General features: G+C 38.3%; 1 protein-coding gene across 1 annotated transcript in view; it reads left to right on the forward strand.

Annotated features, from left to right (window-relative positions):
- Positions 1 to 16,212, forward strand: part of sorcs2 (sortilin-related VPS10 domain containing receptor 2) — a 337,409-nt gene that overhangs the window by 182,328 nt on the left and 138,869 nt on the right. Inside the window, exon 3 of the mRNA XM_066680930.1 lies at positions 6,089 to 6,188. Within this exon, the coding sequence (XP_066537027.1) occupies positions 6,089 to 6,188 (100 nt within the window). The remainder of the gene's footprint in view (positions 1 to 6,088; positions 6,189 to 16,212) is intronic.

The raw sequence follows: 16,212 nt of genomic DNA on the forward strand, positions 1-16,212 counted from the left end.
TCTCGTTGAGAGGACTCGATGGCGGTTTGACAGTTATTAAGCCACGCTTGATTAATTTACACACCCCTTAAATTGCACTGCAGGGTCCAATTAATCTCCCTCTTACGACATCCCACCCACTATTATTAAGTGCTATCACACTTCCTTATTACACAGCAGAGAAGAAAAGGTCACTAGACTCCATTAATCAAACCTGGTCCTAAATTAATGACTGTTGCACTTCATAAAACTCGGCAAGATATCCTTTTCTTTACAGATGAAATAGTTTGACAGCCCCCAAATACAAACATTAAATGTATGTAGAGGAAATCTTGGATTTTTACAAATTTGACACTACAATAAAATAATATAATTTTTTTGCAATTAATTTTTATTTCTTTTTTAGGAAACTCCTAATATCTCAAGTTTGCTTTAAGAGGATTTGAGTTGATCTCAACTTTTTCTCAACTACTGCTAACTACTGCTATCATTTGGAGGACCAAACCTGCCAACATTAGAAATTAATAAATAAATAAGTCAATAAAATGAATTAATTATGAATTTATATAACTATTTATTTTTTGCATTCATTTATTTCCTGTTACATTTTTTTTCCCTTTTCCTTCCTGTTATATGATACTTAGGGGGCTGTTCATCAGCAATAAAGATTCTATCTATCTATCTATCTATCTATCTATCTATCTATATTCTATTATAATCAACTACTCTGTTAGTCTGACTTGACTGCTAAGCCTGAACATGAGCCCTTTATTAGCATATGTTGAGGAGCAAATATATAAATAAATAAATGAATGAATGAATGAATGAATGAATGAATGAATGAATGAATGAATGAATGAATGGGGGAAAATATATAGGCATAAATATACCAATTATAAATAATATTATATACCCCCCAGCCCCCCGGATTGTTTTTGGTTTATGTCCCATATTAATTCATTCATTCATTCATTCATTCATTTATTTATTTATTTATTTATTTATTGTTTTTACATTCCTCACTTATTTATTTTGTATATTTATTTACTTTTAATTATGGCAGGTTTGGTCCTCCATATTATCATAGTGTCATGGCACTATCTGCCATCTTGTTCTGTATGATTAATGGAACACTAGGTAAGATTTGAGTTTTATGGGTATCCCCCTAGTGTAGTCGTAAAGTTACATAGTGCAGCTTCTGCAGTGCTGAGCTTGTAGTAGCAACAACAGAGGCTCTATTCACCTTATTAAACATCAGTGAAGCATGACAATTATTTAATAGTTGGATTTGGAAAACAGAACAGGGCTCTTTTTGTAATGTGACCTTGGTTATCTGTATTTAAACAGTAAGTATATTACGCCAGAGGTTCAAACTCTCCTTGAATTGGTGGCTGGTGAAAGATTGAAATGATGCGCTGCTAAGATGTGTTAAGACACGAGGGTCAGGTAGTGTCGCAGTCACACAGCTCCAGGGACCTAGAGGTTGTGGGTTCAAGTGCCACTCCAGGTGACTGTCTGTGAGGAGTTGGGTGTGTTTTCCCCATGTCCTTGTGGGTTTCCTCCCACGTTCCAAAAACACACGTTGGTAGGTGGATTGTCGACTCAAAAATGTCAGTGTGAGTGTGTGTGTTGCCCTGTGAAGTACCGGCGCCCCCTCCAGGGTGTATTCCTGCCTTGTGCCCAGTGATTCCAGGTAGGCTCTGGACCCACCGTGACCCTGAACTGGATAAGAGGTTGCAGACATCGAATGAATCAATGAATGAATTTTCCATGGGACTTTCACTTTAATGGTGATGTCATATGAGAGTCACTTTTTAGAAATGTCTGGTATTTGGCTTAGTGTCACATTAGTCATGTTATAATAAATACACTCTCTCCAGATTTCAGTATGAAAGAATGTTCTCCCAGAGCTCAAAGCTCTGTTCCGTTTCTCTCTTAAACTCTCTACTCTTTTCATTCTGTTTTCCTCTTTCACTTCTTTTTTCCCTTGTTCTGTCTGGACAGTAAGAGCTCTGTTCTGTCTGACATAATTGGCAGTGACAGCCCCTCCACCCCCCAACACCCACCCTCTCTCTCCCCCTGCCCCTCCCCCAGTGCCTCACTCTCAATTCCCTTTTGCTTTATTTATTTCTGTCGCCTTTACTTTCATTTCTCTGTCTGTGTCCCGTCTGTGTTGTTCAGGTTAAACAGTTCTGCTTTGTGAGGGATAAAGCTAAAAGTAAGTGTGTGTATTTGTGTGTGTGTTTCTGTGTGTGTGTGTGTTTATACTATATTTTACTCACTCTGTGGGGACTAACTGTCAAAATGTGACAGCAAAGCATGGAAATTCAATTTTACACAAGACACAGCTTTCACTCCACAGACTTCCTTTCCCTTTCAGAGGTTTGCTTTAGGTATAAAAATTCTATAGTTGTTACTGTTTCTTTATAAATATTTATAATAATTAAAAGCTCTTGAATGTTGCAACTCTGTAAGCATTGGCCTTATTGTCAGGGGAGAACAAATTGGAACTACAGGGATACCTCTGCCATCTGTGGCCATAGGGCCCAGAATTCATAATTGCTTTATTTTTCTCTGGAGTATTGATGTATGTATGTATGTGTAGAGCAGTTAGTGTTCTCCTCCAAGTGTGCTGAGCTACAGTGTTTTTGTATAAGAAGGGGCGGATCAATGGGTAAATATTGATATTGCAGACGCTTCGTGTTTACATTTACGATTCTGGCTCAAAAATATTGATGATAATTATTTTTTTGCACACACTCAAAAATGTTGTCTGTACAAAGCTTCTTTAGTAAAGAAAATGGTTCTATATAGATCCCTGAACAGATTTTGCTTGATTAAAGGGTACCTTGCACTGTGAAGGGGTTCTTCTCATGGAGAATGTGCTACAGATGTTTCCATATAGCACCTTTTAGAAAAGTTTATGGCACCAAACAATATGGCTCATGGTTCGTCTATTGTAACAAACTTGGTGCTATAACAAATATCATGATGCTGTGAAGCACCAAGAGGTTGAGGAGAATACAGGTGCTGCAAGGGCAGAGAGGCATCTTTGAATCTTTTGGTAATGGTGGGCTTTATTCATGTTCAATCGTGTCTTTAAGTAATGACTGTGGAGAAATGATTCACATCTATTTAGGCCCTTTTTAAAACATTAAAATGCCAGGGTAGTTCAAACAGATATAAATAAATATAATTACAAATATAGTATTATTATAATTCATTTACACAGTAGTTAGTTAATACAAAATTCATGACCAGAAAAATGTTCATGTGGAGTGTTTTGTCAAAATGATAAACACTGTCTGTAGGTGCTGAAAGCTTCCCTGTTTCCTTGCTAATTTTGTTCCCTGTTTTCCTTGCTTTGCTTTGAAATTGTAACTATTCTTTACAATTAAAGAGCAAGACATTATACATTATTTAAATAAAAATAAAAAGTCTAGCCTACTTTTATTTGACCATTTTGAACCAGATTAAAAATAGAAAGAAAAAAACTATATAAAATGTTGGTATCTATATCTGTATCTTTACTTGTTAGCTAAATCTATTTCTAATAGATTCTAATACATAAATCATCAAAACTACACTGAGACACTAAAATAAATAATAAAGAACCGTTTTGTAATGTCACACTACATATTTATCTCCCACAAGAAGGTACTTTATTGTTGTGATTATATTTTTAAATCGATAAGCACTACTAATATGAATATAATTGTGTGAATCTTAAATTGATTAATATATTTTACATTTATCCAGTATTGATAGCTTCAGTCTTCAGAAGGGACAATGCGATTGATTGCAACTAATTTCAGAAAATCACGTGATTAATTCATTTTTTTATCGATAATCAGCACTAATATTTATTGTAGTTTTGTTGGATGGCCCATATTCAAATTCCAGCCTTTTGTGATATCAGTACTTCGGTGGTTAGTATGACAGTTAAAAATAACAAATGATCTATTTCCCAGGTTCTGTACCTACATTTCCTCCAGGAAAGCAAGCCAGTGTGGATTTTGAATGAGGTTTAAACCACTTTCTTCTGTTTCAGTGTTTTCATATGCAACAGGCTGTATAAGTGTGTTTTGAAAGTAAACTTGATCGGCTCCAGCGGCTCCAGTCTGATCCCAGCAGTTACAACCGCACCCAGTACCTGTTTAACTTGGCCTGTCATGGGAAAAAAATATCCTAGAACCAACATCCATCTCTAGCTGGTTTCATCTAGCTCTACCTTTGTTTAGATCTGGAAAAGATGTCTAGGAAAAGATGTCTAGTATTTACTGCCACCTGCCAAAGAGACCATATTAATGACTTTGGCTGAAATTCAGAAATTTAATTTGGTCCTTTTAGTGTATTTGTTCACCATTTGATTAGCAGGGGGAGTGAAGGGGAACTCAGCTCCCCTAGAAAGGAACACGAGTGGCCCTGAAAACAATCAAATCTATTTTTCATTGAGATGTATGGCTTTGGGTCCTTAGGCCGCGATGCCAAATGATAAGCATGTGGTAGAGATACTAGAGGGGCACTGGCGCCGAGGAGCACTGTAACTGTGTTCTCTTGAGTGAGGGAGCATCAACCAATAATTTTAGGATGAGTTTGAGTGATGTGTGTGAGGTTCTACCGTCTTGGGTAAAGTCTTTGTATATGAATAGCCATTTTTAAAGGCAACATCAACAGTTCTGGGGAAATGTGTTTCTCTCTGGTTTGTTTACATTCAGAAGCTCTGCATCTTTTAAGGTGAAATGGTATGTTTGAGGAAAGAAACGGCTGTTGTTTGTATGTTGCTGAAGTTTGCCTATGTTTTTATTCACTGCTTGAATTATCACAGAAACTGATTTGTAACTCGAGTCGTGCACAAAGACTGGACATCAGCTAATAGTGTGGAAGCATCTTTTGAATTCATAAAGTGTTTTTTTATTAAAATTGTGAAAATTGCCTTTAATACAGCAAAGGAGTGGACAAGTTCTTTATTTATACCTTCATTTTCAGAAAATAAAACATTTGTTGAATGCATCTACACAGCTTTGAGCATACAGTACCAGTCAAATGTTTGGACACACTAACTCAGGGAGGGTTGCCTTCCTCCACATACTGTGTTGTGAATGTCAATGAACAATACCAGTCAAAAGCTTATAAATCTTCTCATTCAATTGTTTTTCTTTGTTTTTTTTATTATTTTTTCATAATAGTGTTAAACAAACCAGAATATATTTCATACTTTAGATTCTTCAAAGTAGCCACCTTTTGCTTAGATGACAGTTTGCCCACTCCCAGCGTTCTCTCAATCAGTTTCATGAGGCCGTCACCTGAGGAAAGTAGCTATTGACTGTCGTAAAAGTTGCAAATTTGCATAACTGATCAATTTTAATTGATGGTTTAGAAGAGAAGAATAATGTCGTTGGGAAGACAAAAAGTGAGTACCAAACCTCCTTCTTTATCCGGGCTAGGGACCAGGTGTATGAGTTAAATGCAGTGATACACCGTCACGCTATAGAAATATTTACATTCAGGGCAGAGTCATCAATGGCTTTGGGCATGCGGGTCTCCTCTCTGATCTGACTGCAACTACTGAGAGACTGACTGGCTGTGAGTGTTTTGGGACAGGGGAGGGGCTCACAGAAGCAACCACTGCTCGTCGAGGACAGTAAACGCAGAACTAAATATGTTTTCACGTCTGAATCTCTAAATGTCTCCAGTAACACCAGAAAAAGTCACTCTCAATGAAAATGAATGAAGTCTGGCTATTTTGACTTGACACATCACTGCAGGTGTGAATGCAGCTTTATGTGAAAAAAAAGCCACTGAGGTATTATTTAGAATCCAAAAACAGCTCTAGAGGGAAGCAGGTGGTTGATGAAATATGTCAATGCACAATAATAAAAAAATAATAAAAAAATTGTTTTTGTTCCACTCATAGAAATACATAATGAGTGTAAATCATCTCTGGGCAGAATGATCTGATGAGTCATATTTCTGTTGTTGCTTATTTCGATAATTATGTATTTATCATAGTTGAAGGCTGAGGATGTGATTCAGTGTGATGTACAAGCTACGCCGCCCCTGTAAATGTGGTTATTTACTCTCTCTCTCTCTCTCTCTCTCTCTGTAGATCCAGTGATTATGGCACCACCTACACTAAGCTCAACCTGATGCCTGGAACGACCATCATTGTCACCAATTTCTACATTTGTCCAAGTAATAAAAGAAAGGTAGGAATTCAGTGGAAATATTTTGTTCTGATCAATGGACAGAAGATCAGGAAGCACAGCTATTCCCTTCCAACCAATAAATGTCACTTTCCCAAATAAATATCATTGTTCACCTTCAAACACCAATGTTCAACACCAAACACCATCATCACTCAAGAAACATCATTTTCCAGCAAACTCTCATCCACTGCACAGCAAATACAGGACTCACCAAAACACTAGGACGTTTAAACAATATTGTTTGTAACATCCTATTATTTCTTTTACCAAGTACCTCATTCTGCATCAAAAATATATACCAGTATACTCAATTAAACACTAACATACACTTGTCAGTGATACTATTATGACCATATTGTTGTTTCTACACTCACTGTACATTCTCTCAGCTCCATTGACCATACAGCATCGCTTTGGTGTTCTACACTTACAGACTGTAGTGTAGTGTAGTCTCTTGCTCTGCATAAATTGTTGGCCTCCTAGCACCCTGTTGTTTTATGGTTGGGATCACCACAGGACCCCACAGAGCTGGTATGATTTGAGTAGTGGATCATTCTCAATGATGCAGTGACCCTGACCTGGTAGTGGTGGTTTGTTAACATGTGTTGTGCTGTCATGAGTGGATCAGGCATAGCAGTACGCCTCGAGTTTTTAAATACTGTGCCCACTCACTGTCCACTCTGTTAGACACACCTACCTTGTTGGTCCACCTTGTAGATGTAAAGTCAGACAGTAGCTCATCTGTCGCTGCACACTTTGTGTTGGTCTTTCTCTAGTCGTTCATCGGTGGACACAGGACGCTTTCGGCTGGATGTTTTTGTCTGTTGGACTATTCCCAGTCCAGCAGTGACACTGAGGGGTTTCATTTGAAAAATCTATTAAATATTAAATAAAAAGAATAATAAATAACTGCAAGGCTACATAAATTAATGAGATCATGTCAGTGTCAGCTTTCAGACTTTCAGTAATGCTCAGTGAGATGTGTGCAAATATTCCCATGTATATTAAATTGCTCCAGGAATCAAAACTCAAATGGGCAGGAAAGTATTTCTTCAGAATTGGCAGCAGAGGATTATAACATTCTGCAGCTTCCGCTGAGGCAGTTACATTATACTCCATTCAAGTAAAGCAAAATGTTGAATGTTTGCAACACGTCCAACAAATTATAAAACAGAACTAAGTCTACAGTACAAAAAAAGAGAAAGATATATTGCACATTTATTTCTTCCAAAGTCATTTCTGGCAGTCAGAACAGGCAAATCATGAGGGCCAGGGCAGAGCTTTATTGGTGTTTGAAAATCTCTGCCCAATGTGTGCTAACCAATCACATTCATCCCCAACGTTTGCCTGACACGTGTGTGTGTGTGTGTGTGTGTGTGTGTGTGTGTGCGTGTGTGTGTGTGTGTGTGTGTTTTTAATTGAATTATCTTGACTAGGGGCTGTTTAATAATCACTCTTTTTGCTGGAAATCAATGTTTGTGATCAGTTCAGACAGATATGTGATAACCACTCGCTTAGACAGGGTTACTGAGGGTCACCATCAATTTGTGCACACACACACACACACACACACAAAACCACAGCCCATTACGTACCACGTACACTCACATCGAGAATTCTGTCAACCTATCTCTGTCTGACATCTCTTCCAAAGGTCAGACAGAAATCAATAACTCACAGTGGTTAGAGGTGATACAATCACACACACACACACACACACTGCCACACTGCTGTTTTAGAACATGTGTGTTAGTGCACATGTTTGAGCAGGAATCCTCAGTCATTGTTTATGATCAGCTCTCTTTCACACAGCTGGGAGATTAGCTCAACATCTGTGGCATAAATCTGCAGGCGGTATTGTGCTTTGATGAAAGTTTGTGTGTTTGTTTGCTTGCTTATGTGGATGCATAAACATGTTTGTTTGTGTTTTTGTACACAGTCGCACATTTAAATATTGTAGAGTCACACTTGATTTTAGTAAACCAGGATAAAAGATCATATGCTTCAAAACTGCAACACCTGTTCCACTTGGCCAATCGTTACAGGACTTAAAAGGGATAATGCATGTGTTTTAAGCTCGCCCATCTGTTCAAATCCATACAGGCCTGGGTGTAAGTGACAGAAGACAAAGACTGAGACACAAGAACATGGAGAGATTAAATTATGCCTCCTACTCTTTTTTTGTCTCTTTCTTGACATCCATAGGAACTTTTTTTTTGCAGAAACAAAATTGAAGACTGATTCATCATCATGTGGTGTGTGTGTGTGTGTGTGTGTGTGTGTGTGTGTGTGTGTGTGTGTGTGTGTGTGATTAACCTGAACTCCAGAAATGTAAGGTAGAAGATAGCCAGCTAGATTTGTCCTTGCTCAGCTTGCTCCTTTTTTTTTGATAAAAGTGTGACCAACTGTGTTAGAGAGCTTAAAGAAGCAGTTTAATTTCAAATGATGTAGATTTCTCCTCCTTTGTCTGCTGTTATCTGGCCCTGCGTGCTGGCTGTAATTATGGGGGGAAGTAATGCATTGGGACCATAAGATAGCGGCAGTGGTCATTAATGTGTTCATAAATGACCTTCGGAATAAGAAAGAGACAAAAAAAAAAAAGGAAGTTCATAAAGTCAACTTGAATTGGAAATTTAGAGCACACTTCCTTTCCTTAATGTGAGGAAAAGTAAATCAGGTGTAGAAGTAACATTATTTTATTTATGTATAGCATATTATTTAATCCAGTAGGATTTGTTGGGTTTGTGAAAAGTGGCCATTCCAATTTGTTTTTAAATAATTATTTGTATCGACTGCCAGTACAGAACAATACAAACATTTCACATGTGCATGTATTTAAAATGAGTGCCACCCTTCTGTTTTACTTTTACGGTGAAGATGAGGTCAATCACTGGAAAGCCAATCATCTAGATAATATGTGCACTTTTGAATTTCATGTGCTTCCATGGCCAATTTAAAATCAGATTAACATTCAAAAATACAACATCTACAGGGGTTAGACAATGAAACTGAAAACTGAACACCTGTCATTTTAGTGTGGGAGGTTTCGTGGCTAAATTGGAGCAGCCTGGTGGCCAATCTTCATTAATTGCACATTGCACCAGTAAGACCATGCGCAGCCAATGGTTCAAATATTGTATCCTGAAGGCGGTGCCATGTATCAGGACGACAATGCACCAATACACACAGCAAGACTGGTGAAAGATTGATTTGATGAACATAAAAATGAAGCTGAACATCTCCCATGGCCTGCACAGTCACCAGATCTAAATATTATTGAGCCACTTTGGGGTGTTTTGGAGGAGCGAGTCAGGAAACGTTTTACTCCACCAGCATCACGTAGAGACCTGGCCACTATCCTGCAAGAAGAATAGCGTAAAATCCCCACTGTGCAGGACTTGTATATGTCATTCCCAAGACGAATTGACGCTGTATTGGCCGCAAAAGGAGGCCCTTCACCATACTAATAAATTATTGTGGTCTAAAACAAGGTGTTTCAGTTTCATTGTCTGACCCCTGTAGATGACCCAGGAATAAGCACAGTGTTTGTTAGGAATGATCTGCCTGGGTGTGTGTGCATTCGACATTGATCCATCATCAGCTGGGTCTCCTTACAACATCATAGCCTGTCTAAAACAGTGCAAATACTTCCCAATATCTGGACAACCTCACTTGTGTTTTCATCAGTATAACTGATAAATGTAATGTGTTTATTTAATAAACAGTAGAAACAGTGTGAGAGGAAACAATAAGAGTAAATAAAGAGCTGAGAGCTACAGAACAGAATTAAACATGTCCAGAATGTGTGCACATCAAAATAGCTGAATTCACTAAAATTCTTGGGCATACAGTGTTTGTGGAGTCTTGTTTTGAAAAACAAGGCAAGGACAAATTGACTATGTGTTTGCCATTTTTTGACATCCAGTCCAATCAGCCTGAATAAAAGGGATGTCAAATTTGCCACATTTATAAATGAATCACAGACATGACCAGTGACCTCCCTCAGTGAGAGACTCAAATGGTACATAGGTTTATACTCTTTTTAAACATAAAATAAAATTAAATTGAAAATGATTAGTTGTGCTTTTTGTGGCGCAGCAGGTAGTGTCGCAGTCACACAGCTCCAGGGGCCTGGAGGTTGTGGGTTCGATTCCTGCTCCGGGTGACTGTCTGTGAGGAGTTGGTGTGTTCTCCCCGTGTCCGCATGGGTTTCCTCCGGGTGCTCCGGTTTCCTCCCACGGTCCAAAAACACACGTTGCAGGTGGATTGGCGACTCGAAAGTGTCCGTAGGTGTGAGTGTGTGAGTGAATGTGTGTGTGTCTGTGTTGCCCTGTGAAGGACTGGCATCCCCTCCAGGGTGTATTCCCGCCTTGCGCCCGATGATTCCAGGTAGGCTCTGGACCCCCCGCGACCCTAAATTGGATAAGCGGTTACAGATAATGGATGGATGGATGGATGGCAGCTGACAATATTTAAAATATGCTCATTTGTTTTCTTAATTAAATAACAGCCCACTGCAGACAGTCACAGAGGTGGAAATTCTGAGGATTCTCAATGTCTTTGTAGTGTATCTGTATGTAGGAGCAAATGGCTGCAACTTCAGGCAGTGATAAAGACAGAAATTAGTATCTATCTATCTGTCTGTCTGTCTGTTGATATATATATATATATATATATATATATATATATATATATATATATATATATATATATATATATATATATATATGTAAAGTAGGACTCAAGGGCTCAAGACTGCACTCGGAAAACAATAAACACATTCTGATGACACTCATTATCCACTCATATCTATAACTAATTTATAAAAACTAACTATGCAATGCTTAATCTATACTTTAGGGTCTATTATGACCAAATGAAACAATTATTACTAATAAGTGATATATGATTAATCACAATAAATATTTTTATTAAATGATCTGCTACCCCTAGTCAAAAGAGTAAATGTAATTTATAATGCATCCAACTTTGTAATTAAAAACATTATTGTATAGAATATTAAGCTTCTAGAGTACACTCCCTGTCCCCTTTCAAACAGCTTTTATAGTTTCGCTCTCAACTCAAGCCTCCAGCACTCTGTTGTATGTTGTAGCATAGCACTTCAAGGACTCATTTTAGATTAGATCTCTCAGCTCAGAGATGCAGAGCCTGTCCAACACAGATTTAATAGCCAGTCTCAATTTCCAGTGTAAAGGGTTTAATACATTTAGAGTACAGATAGTGTTGTGTAAGATGGCATTAGATTTATGGTTAGTACTGTACATGGAAATGCATTTGTGTAGAAGGAAATCTTGCAGGACCTGAGAAGAGGAGAAAGATGTAAATCCCAAAATATGTCTGGCACACTTCAGTGCATTGAGTGGTTAAGAATTCATTAGCTTTTCACACATTGTGAGTGGAAGAAGCAAAGCTCACTCAGAAAATGATGCTTGTTTGAAAGAACTAGCTGACTAGCATGTTGCTAACAAACACTGGGAAATAATAGACACCCAAAATGTCACAACCACATTTTTAATGGTTGTTTATCCCCCTTTTGCTGAAGTACTGTCCTCAATTCTTCACAAGAGGCTTTACATGTCAGAACATTGATGTGAGGATCTAATGGTATTTAACCATAACAAATTGGTTAGGAGTGGGAGAAGGAAAACTATTCTTATTTTATAATGACAATGATCATGATATTAATATTTTTAGTAACAGCTTAGCACAGCCTCAACAAATATGTTTTAATGCATAAAAATGGAATATATGCTTTCCTGAAACATCTGCCTAGAGGAACATTTTTACTGATCATATGCTCTGTTATGGGTCAAGAGACATAATGGTGGTTCTTCTGAAACTCCTTAGGAGAACAAGAATGAGGCAAGACATGAGAGCGTGATAAAGGGAGAGAGTAGGGTTTAGTTCCTCTAACAAATCTAAGCACGAATCGGAGTTACAAACACTTATCTAAAGATTGACTAAAGCTGGTGCAGCTAAGTATAGAGCTGTATATTAAGGAGTACATTAAGGAGTAGTATCTGAAGTAGAACAGCTACCATTTTACACCTCCACTTTAAGTATTTGCCTTTAAATGTACTTAATCATCAACAAGTACAAGGACCAGGAGTTATTATGGCTCTAATGTCCTACTATCATTTTTGTAACAAGACACTTGCTTAGGTAAAAGGGTCACTCTTTGTTCATCAGTCTGTTAATAGAATGTCATTAATTAGTCGAACACTATAATATATGGAGGCCCAAAAATGACATATGTACACACACACATTTATGTACATTAACCTTGTTACTGTCTGCCACCGAATTTTTCAATATACCTTCTAAACTGCATCTAGTAGGTTAGTAGGGTCTAGTAGGGTCAGGAAATGTTTTCTATGTGTGCCCACTCATGTCTCAGCTTCACCAAACTACTAATTTGGACCTTAGCAGAAAAAATATGCAGCTTCATTTTGAACAGCACTTGGGTTTTAGCTGCAATAAAACTGCCAAGTGTTCTAAATGCACATTGTTAATTTAACAGCTTTTATTACTGGCTACATTCGCTCAGTTCTAAGGAGGCCCCCAATTACAGCTCTCATGTGTTTAGCCATGTTTAAGTAGAACAAATTGTTTCTTTGTTCATTGGGTCTTTAACTTGTAATGAGATTTTAATTTGGCTGTAATCTGTTTGCAAAAGCACAAGTGCAAACTCGCAGCAGCCACAATTTGCATTGCCTTCCTGCTGTAACATTCCTGATTATAAACCTGGAAGATGGAAATTGATTAGCTGTTTTTTAAAACTGTCCTCTGTGCATAATTGTCTTTATTAAACATGATAGTGCAAACACTACAAAAGCTAATATAACTAGAGTATAACCTCTATTATGTTCTTGACCTGTGATCAATAAAATTGACTGCTTTAGTTTTTCTGAGAGTGTTCTGTGTTTAGTTGGGATCATTACTCTAACATGGGAATTATGGAGGATCTGAATGGATGAGTCCACAGAAAAAAAACAATCTTAACAATCTGTCTACTTTCCAGCCATGGGTCAGTTCATGTGATTAAACAAACACGTGATCAGTTGTTTAAGCTGTAAACTATGACTGTGATGGCCCTGTGATACACTGAGCATGGGTGGAATTTATATGGGAATTTGACTGCAGCTGGTGACCTTTGTTTCACTCCTCATATATGTGTGTGTGTGTGTGTGCGTGTGTGTGTGATTTTACATCTATGCAAGCACCTAAGGTCACTGTGCTCTGTGCTAAACATGGTCTAATTGGGTATTAAGCTCCAAGTACTAGGCACTGGAACAGTGAATCTGATTGATCCAACACCTTTGGGATGAGTTGTAGTGGCATTTGTGATTAACATCCAACAACACTAAGACTCTTGTGACTGAATGTGATTAAATTCTTACAGAAATGTCTAGTGTGAAGCCATCACCGAAGAGCTGAAAATGTTACTGCTTACTGACCTTAATTTTACTAAACGTTGAGAATTGATGGACATATGTTCACAAATAGGTAATATATTTATACAAATAGGTCAGACATGCTAGGCTTTCTCTCTGTCCTAAGGGCAAATACGCCCTCCAAACTATGAAAATCATGAAAAAAATATGAGGGCGGCACGGTGGTGCAGCAGGTAGTGTCGCAGTCACACAGCTCCAGGGGCCTTGAGGTTGTGGGTTCAATTCCTGCTCCGGGTGACTGTCTGTGAGGAGTTGGTGTGTTCTCCCCATGTCTGTGTGGGTTTCCTCTGGGTGCTCCGGTTTCCTCCCACAGTCCAAAAACACACATTGGTAGGTGGATTGGCGACTCAAAAGTGTCCGTAGGTGTGAGTGTATGTGTGTGTGTCTGTGTTGCCCTGTGAAGGACTGGCGCCCCCTCCAGGGTGTATTCCTGCCTTGCGCCCAATGATTCCAGGTAGGCTCTGGACCCACCGCGACCCTGAATTGGATAAGCGGTTACAGATAATGAATGAATATATATATACTTATTACATTTGATATTTTTGCAAATGATACACTACTTAGTGGGTACCTTTAATAAATAGTGCTGGTTGTTAATGAGTAGTGCTGTGTATAGTTAGTACCTCCATCCATTAATAATGAAAAAAGATGAGGATGTTGCTTTATTCCTGCTCCATATAGGGGAATATTGGCTTATTTATACTGTATGAGACTATTTAAGTTGGAACTAGTCTCGCTTTGCCAGACTTCCACATAATGTGGCCAAGAACCGCCAACTACTGCAGGAAAAGGAATTTGACTATCACGACTCTTCTCTTTTGGCATGACATGTAGAGGGAAGCAGATAGTCAATCATAATGAAACTGGCAGAATCTGATCATAAACAAACCAGAGAGAACTGTAGTTATCCGCAATCATAGACTTTGCCTTTAATGTCTGAAAGTGGATTGTAACCCTCCAGAATTTGTGATACTTATTTTTTTTAAATCCAGAAGGCAAATATAAATAGGAAAAATAATCTTCAATGCGGCGGCACGGTGGCGCAGCAGGTAGTGTCGCAGTCACACAGCTCCAGGGACCTGGAGGTTGTAGGTTCGATTCCCGCTCCGGGTGACTGTCTGTGAGGAGTTGGTGTGTTCTCCCCGTGTCTGCGTGGGTTTCCTCCGGGTGCTCCGGTTTCCTCCCACAGTCCAAAAACACACGTTGCAGGTGGATTGGCGACTCAAAAAAAAGTGTCCGTAGGTGTGAGTGTGTGAGTGAATGTGTGTGTGTCTGTGTTGCCCTGTGAAGGACTGGCGTCCCCTCCAGGGTGTATTCCCGCCTTGCGCCCGATGATTCCAGGTAGGCTCTGGACCCCCCGCGACCCTAAAATTGGATAAGCGGTTACAGATAATGGATGGATGGATCTTCAATGCAAAATTATTACAAGTGTGTGTGTTTGCATGTCACTGGGTGTATTGCATGATTTGTGAGCACTCTCTCGAAGCTCTGCATTAAAATTAAATTTCAGAAGGCTAAACTTTCCTGCTTTTCATCTGCGGCGGGTATTAAAAAGCGATTAGCAGGCGTTTATTTAACATTGGCAAATCTAATTATATAAGACTGAGCTTAAATAATGAAAGCAAAGTGGGTTAGCACACACACACATACACACACCAACCCACAAGTTTGTTTTAAAAGTTTTCGGTGATTTCGGGTGCTTCTTATGAAACACAAAAACCTCAAAGGTATTGGCACATCTGGGTAAAAGAGTATTTGACACTCTCTCTTTTGTCTCAGAAATAATTAAATAAGGTCACAGAGGCTGATAACAGAGTACTTGAGAAATGTGGCTTTTGTGTGACTTGCAGTTCTTTGGTATCACTGAACAAAAACCACTTGTTGGCCTAAATATCACACAAAAAGATGTACAAGTCTTAGTCTGTTCTGTAAATAAATAGTTTCTGATTATTAAACTGGAAGCAGCTGCTTAGGCACTGGCCTATTATTTATGAGACTGAGTTTGATCTCCGTTGGTCCATGCGAGAAGCTGGGTGATATGGCCAAAAGTTTTTCTATATTGGTATTTATCACAATATTAACATTTTGTCATCCTTCTAAAAATGTAGACTGAATACACCAAATGTTCAGTACTATAAAATATTTAAATGTATATATGCATATGCACATAGTATGCACATTAATCAAATTTTTTTCACAAGGAAAGAGTTCATTAAAAAGTAATATCATCTATGTCTAGTGTCATGAAAACATTCTAGGCCATTACTACCTCAAGTGTTTTAAAGAAGCAGAAAGAGTAAAAAGATAGATCAAGAAGATTTTAAAATAAATAAATAAATAAACACTCACAAGTGCTGAACTGGGCGTCATGGTGGTGCAGCAGGTAGTGTTGCAGTCACACCTTTGCTTACATGAATCAGTGAATTTTATAGAAGGTCTAAGGGAAACTTGCATTATTGTTGCAGTGATTTATACAAACATTTTAACCTCAACGCTGTTATTTTAAAGTGATTTTTGGCATGACACAAATATATGTTCAAGCATAGCTT

Source organism: Hoplias malabaricus, chromosome 9, assembly GCF_029633855.1.
Source record: "Hoplias malabaricus isolate fHopMal1 chromosome 9, fHopMal1.hap1, whole genome shotgun sequence".
NCBI classification, from domain to species: Eukaryota; Metazoa; Chordata; class Actinopteri; order Characiformes; family Erythrinidae; genus Hoplias; species Hoplias malabaricus.